This window comes from Cynoglossus semilaevis, unplaced genomic scaffold (assembly GCF_000523025.1).
Source record: "Cynoglossus semilaevis isolate Cse_v1.0 unplaced genomic scaffold, Cse_v1.0 C19283751, whole genome shotgun sequence".
Classification (NCBI taxonomy): Eukaryota; Metazoa; Chordata; class Actinopteri; order Pleuronectiformes; family Cynoglossidae; genus Cynoglossus; species Cynoglossus semilaevis.
In genome coordinates, this window is record NW_007585303.1 from 1 (window position 1) to 5,448 (window position 5,448).

General features: G+C 41.9%; 2 protein-coding genes across 4 annotated transcripts; one reads left to right on the forward strand and one right to left on the reverse strand.

The window, feature by feature from the left end:
- Positions 1-999: 999 nt before the first annotated feature.
- LOC103399017 (sperm acrosome membrane-associated protein 4-like) lies at positions 1,000-3,347 on the reverse strand. 2 transcript variants are annotated; one of them, XR_003049122.1, is made up of 6 exons: positions 3,218-3,347; positions 2,870-3,040; positions 2,757-2,782; positions 2,334-2,436; positions 1,761-2,244; positions 1,538-1,677 (listed from the first exon to the last, which is right to left on the reverse strand). XR_003049122.1 is itself a non-coding variant. In XM_025053946.1 (2 exons), exons 1-2 carry the CDS (start codon positions 1,781-1,783, stop codon positions 1,191-1,193), a joined length of 510 nt encoding a protein of 169 aa, XP_024909714.1. In that variant the 5' UTR covers positions 1,784-1,971; the 3' UTR covers positions 1,000-1,190. The 2 variants fall into 2 exon arrangements, 1 of the variants encoding a protein (XP_024909714.1); XM_025053946.1 differs by lacking the exons at positions 2,334-2,436; positions 2,757-2,782; positions 2,870-3,040; positions 3,218-3,347 and having other exon boundaries at positions 1,000-1,677; positions 1,761-1,971.
- Positions 3,348-3,608: 261 nt separating this feature from the next.
- On the forward strand, positions 3,609-5,435 carry LOC103399018 (uncharacterized). 2 transcript variants are annotated; one of them, XM_025053945.1, is made up of 4 exons: positions 3,609-3,942; positions 4,350-4,811; positions 4,919-4,998; positions 5,090-5,435. In XM_025053945.1, the coding sequence occupies exons 2-4, from the start codon at positions 4,434-4,436 to the stop codon at positions 5,277-5,279; spliced, it is 648 nt and encodes a 215-aa protein (XP_024909713.1). In that variant the 5' UTR covers positions 3,609-3,942; positions 4,350-4,433; the 3' UTR covers positions 5,280-5,435. The 2 variants fall into 2 exon arrangements, with proteins under 2 accessions (XP_024909713.1, XP_008335990.2); XM_008337768.3 differs by having other exon boundaries at positions 3,611-3,942; positions 4,295-4,811; positions 5,090-5,434.
- The last annotated feature ends 13 nt before the right edge of the window (positions 5,436-5,448 follow it).

The following is a 5,448-nucleotide window of genomic DNA, read 5'->3' on the forward strand; positions in this document are numbered from 1 at the left end:
AGTTTTTTTGTTTTTGCTTTGTATGTAAACACAAAAAGCTGGTTTGTAGTATTACTGTAGTTTTTCAGTTTTGCCACATTCCTGACATGTATTGACAGTAAGAAAATTAGATCAATAGTGTGTGAGTAGACAATGCGTAAACATTTTAGAGAACACAGAGCGTGGTATGTTTATTCAAGGATACACAATAATAAAAACATTTGAAAATATAAAATTAAAACACATTAAAATCCTCTCCCACTACACTGGTGCTGGCCTTCATCCACACTCTATGCTGAGGCTGCAGTTCATCGTCATCCTCGTTGACATGAAACTAAAATGCTTGTAGCACGGACCACCTGGAGTCTTTGATCACAGGAAGCTGGCCACCACAGTTACAAGTGTCAGAGCTAAGAGGAGGTGATAGGCCCTGACCACCAGGCAGGAATTACAGTACGGCCCTTCACAGCAGGCGTAGCTCATGGTGTAGACACTTCCTTTGAAACGGAGTTTGTGCACCTGGCTGCAGTCTTTCTTGGCCATGCAGCCTCGAGCCGACAGGGCGCTGTGATTCCCGAAGCGACCATCTGCCCTGAAGCACAGCTCGTCGGGAGGACACTCTGTCACAATGGGCTTGAATGACTTCTGCTTCTCCATGATGGGGCTGTAGTAGCAGCGCAGATTGTCACACAGCACCGAAGGGAGGAGGTGAAGGCACAAAACAGACAACTGCAGAAACTGGGACATGGTCAGCCTGCAGGAAGTCAAAGCAAAGTCTGGTGACAGAGCAATTGGAAATTATAGCACAAAAAAGGTTTGAATTTATTTTAATCAATATTATTAATTTGTTATGGGAAAAAATGTTTAGTTTATATCCATCATTCAACAACATCTTACCTGCACATTTTGTATCCTACAGAGAAAACCTCCAAAAACTGACTCCAGATCTGTCTGAGGAAACACACCTGTTCTACATTCACTCTTCAATTATGACATACATCAATCACCACAAAGTCTTTGTTTAATTTTGCTCTTATTTGTAAAGGAGCACATAGATCTATGATTTATTTATTTTTTCTCATTGGAAATATATACAATACTTACAACAAACACCAACTATCACAGCATTAACATATGGCCAAATGTTAATGTCTTTCAGAGGTGCGTTAAAGGACCTGTGGCTAACAGGCCTCTGGGCAGTCTGGGTCTGTCTAAGCTGTGACAGAAGGTACCGTGTTGTTCCTCACTGTTGTGTAGTTACCACATGAATCCCAAGAGTTCTGTCTGAGGACATGGTTCATACTGACGTCGTCTGTCCCCTGTGTCTCCAGCCCCAGGAGCTTCTTCAGACTGGAGTCCGACTTCGGTTTGCTGTTACATTTATGTCCACAGCAGCAGGTGTGACTGGCGTTGTACTCGATCCCTCTGTGGGAGAGGATCTGGTAGGAACCACAGAGCGTGCGGCTCAAACAGCCCTGGGATGAGACGATGTGGACGGAGCCGAAGTAACCTCTGGAGCTGGAGCAGAGATGGTCCGGCGGACACTGGGTGGTCAGGTTGGTACAGGTTTTGCCTTTGTACTGTAGAGGACAAAAGTGACACAGCAGGGTGTCCAGGGTTACAGCTGGGAGGACCAGAGCTGTGGACAGCACAGTGACGGTCAGGAACCAATGTGGTCCCATGTGACGAACACCTCGTCTGTATAGAAAAAAATATGCTAAATTAAAACAAAGGACATTAATGTTTGTTTTTTCAGTGTTTACAGAATATGTACCATTTACCTGTCCATTCTTTGTGATCTCATACTGCAGCAGCCTGCAAATCCTCAAAATTAAGACAGAGCTACTGATTAGCAAACACCAACAGCTGTGACTTTGGCTCCTAATCAGCTGACACATGGGCACGGTCAAAGTAGCAGCACAGAGACAGAGAAAACTACTCATAAACATCAACAATAAACATCATTTATATTTGAACTTAGTTTTAAAAATGACGATTTCTCCTCTTTTATCGGTGTCCACTGAGATTTAAAGTAGAGTAACAGTGCCATCTATTGGCTACTGTGTTGAATAACCTTGATGTTAACAAACACATTAAGAACCCAGACGGAATGCTTTCCGCGCCTTATTTTTTATTTTTAATATATTTAGAAATAAGACATGTGGTGATGAATGGTGTGTGTATCGTCCGTTTTTAATGATACATTTGTTTTCACGTTCCATAATCAGATGAAAAGGACAGTCTTCCCTCCGTGTACAATGGTTCCTATTGGGAAAAAATAAATACAAATAAAATCTTCCTGAATTAAACTGTTCCTGCTGCTGACTCGTTAGACACATTAGTGCTGCCCTTACAGTCACGTCCTCATCGTCGTCCACGTCATCATCTCTCCATTCGTACTCCTCTGCAGGGTCGTAGTTGTACAGTGGAATCAGCTTGTGACGTAATTCATCCACTCTGAAGTGAATTAATAAAAGGATAAATGATTTGAGGTGTAGTCAGTGGGAATTAGGTCGTATTACACTCATTTCGGACGGCAGAAATATAATTAAAAACATTCTATGACGTCATTCACAATTTTAATTGAATTGTAGGTAGTTTGTTATGAAGCTGCCAAATTCATGACATGACGTTTTGTTTGTTTTTTAGCCAACAATAAACAAGGTTCCTAAAGTTTACTAGTAAAATGCTTTTTCTTAAGATGGTGCTGAACTTTAAAAACATTTTCACTGTAAAAATAAGAAAACAATAGTTAAAGATAGAAGAGTCCAACCCACCTTATTTTTTTCCTCACATATACAATCTGAAGGGGGAAAAACACACTGTTGTAATCAAGGATGTGGTGTGATCAGACATTGTGGAAGTCGTCTTGGAGCAGAAATGTTCTCACCACTGCTACAGCACATCCAATCAGGAACAGGAATATAAACGGGGTGATGACATAACCAGCAGTGGGGCTCAGAGGTGAAAGGTTTGGAGTGGTGTGATTGAAAGTCATCTTCCTCTTCCTTCTCCCCCGTCATGCAGTACTCCCCTCTGCTCTGAGCACCACGGGTGACACCTTTGTGATACATTTGGAGGATTGCCGTTGAAGTGAAACATGAAACTGAAACATGGCGAACTGTAAAACGCATGGTCAAACATGCAACATGTACTCTGTAATAAGTTGCCAAATGAACAGGTCCAAATGTCCTTCACACCACCATTCACCAGCTGTCCATCATACAGTAAATCTCACCTCATGAATCACTTGTGCTGCAGGTGAAGTCACGTTTCCCTCTCCTACCATTTCCCTTCACCGCACATACACACACTGTTAGGAGCTCCAACCAGCCTAATGACATTCCAGAGTGAGGAGTTGATATGATCCAAGAATCTAGTTCAGCTGCACTGGTCTGGAGTCTTTATAAACATACTAGTGACATAGTATCAAGAGAGGAAATTAAATATTGGAAAATATGTTTTCTGTTGACTTTTTAATCAGATTTAGTCATGTCTTATATATCGTTATTGATGATACAATTACATTTATGAACATTAACAGGGAATGTCAGTAAAACTGGAAATGTTGGTGAGCTGCAAACAGCCCAGCTGCAAGATACACTGTCAGTAAAAAGTAATATAAAAGAGTAAAAATTCAAGTTGTCAGTGGGGGGAATAATTATTAATAAAGTATGATGCAGGTATGCAGTCTTAAATTCTACTTCCTTTTTATGGTAAAGTTTACGTTTTGATAAACTAACAGAAGCCTTGAAGCAAGTTATTGTTTAGAATCTTTTTTAAATGTTGTACTATGATTCCTCCAGCAGAGGGCGCTTGTTGGTCGAGCTGTGGGAGGAGACCTAGGGCGGGAGGAGGAGGAACCAGAGGAGGACCTTTATCCTTCTGGTTCTGGTCTAACTTGCTGAGCCTGGTCTTAAAGAGCGTTGACGGTGTTGCTAGAATAGCGCCTCCAACCTAATGGTAAGTTGCCAAAACTCAAATTAACTCCTGAATTAAACAATTACACTATAATGTGTTAACAATCAGTCAGCTATTACGCTGACTCTGTGTGGGCAGTTAAAAGTTTCTTCCATTTATTTATTGTAGAAATGGTCAGATTAAGGTTTGGAGGTGTGAATGTTTTTATCTTTTTTCATTTTACTGTTTCACTTTCTATAGGACTAGCTCTGCCCAGCTATCGAGAGGTGGAGATTTCCTGTTTAGATTTGAAATGCTGTTAATTATTAGACAAAGTTAACAACCTTTGTCTTATTTTCTACTGAAGTCACAGAACAATACATACTGATTCTTATACTATATTTATTTCTTGTAGTCTTTTTTTTCTCCTAATACCAACATCCTGACTTCTGCCATGCTTTGATGAGAAGATGAACCAAAAGTGTGAAACGCCTGAATCTACCACCACAGCTGATACAGACTCTATGTGAAATGTGACAGATCCTCCTGTAAGGATGTATGGAAGAGGATGGGAAGACGATGGTAATGATGGTAATGAGGGTGATGCCCCTTTGCCTCTGACACAGCATCTAGAGCAAATGCACTTGTACGAAGAAATTGATGCCCCTTCCAAGTACGAAGAAGTCAATACCCACAAGAACCACCCACCATGCCCTCAGCTACAACCCTCTCAAGATAAACCTCGACCACTCCCTGCGCCCCCCATTCCACCCAGAACTATACTTTATTCTGAACCTTGTCTTCCAAATGGTCAGGGACCCGTGCCCCCACCGGTTCCTCCCAGGACACGATTCCCCGTCAGGCAGTTTTCCTGTAACCTCCCAGGGCCCACCCACAGACTGACCCGCTCCACCACCGATACTGACATTCATGTAAGAATGTCACACAAATCCTGGTCTTCATTTTTGAACCAATTCCTCCTCGTAACAGTTTGAAGTTCCAGGGTCTTAAACTGTTTTGTGTTGTCTCTTCCCACCAGGATCAGTGGACCATCTCCCTGACTGACACTCCACAGGGCAGCTGTAAGAGGCTGACATCGTTTTGTGAGGCAACTGCCAAGTAAGGAGATGAAACAGAAACTCATTCTTACATATTTCAGGGAGTTTCACCGTCTCTGTGGAAACCAAACCATTTTGGTCTTTGTTCTCAGGTTGATGTCGGGCAATAAACACACCGAAGGTGTTCAAAATGTAGGTGTAGTGTGGGGACGCACCAAACAGATCCACTCTGCTCTGCTGCAGCAGGTGGAGGTGAATGTCAGTGTGGCCTCACAATGGGACCATAACCAGATTCAAATCCTCACCACTGGTAAGATCATTCTCTACTGTACTACATATTGACATGTAGTGGTACTTCTGATTACTGAATACCAGAGGTGGGCAAACCATGTTCCTCCGAGGACTGAAAGTGGAACAAGGACCATAAACTATCATTTATTTACTGCAAATAATTTGCCTTTTTTCATATTTGTGACAGCGACAGGCAAAACTATAAAATACACTTCCACTA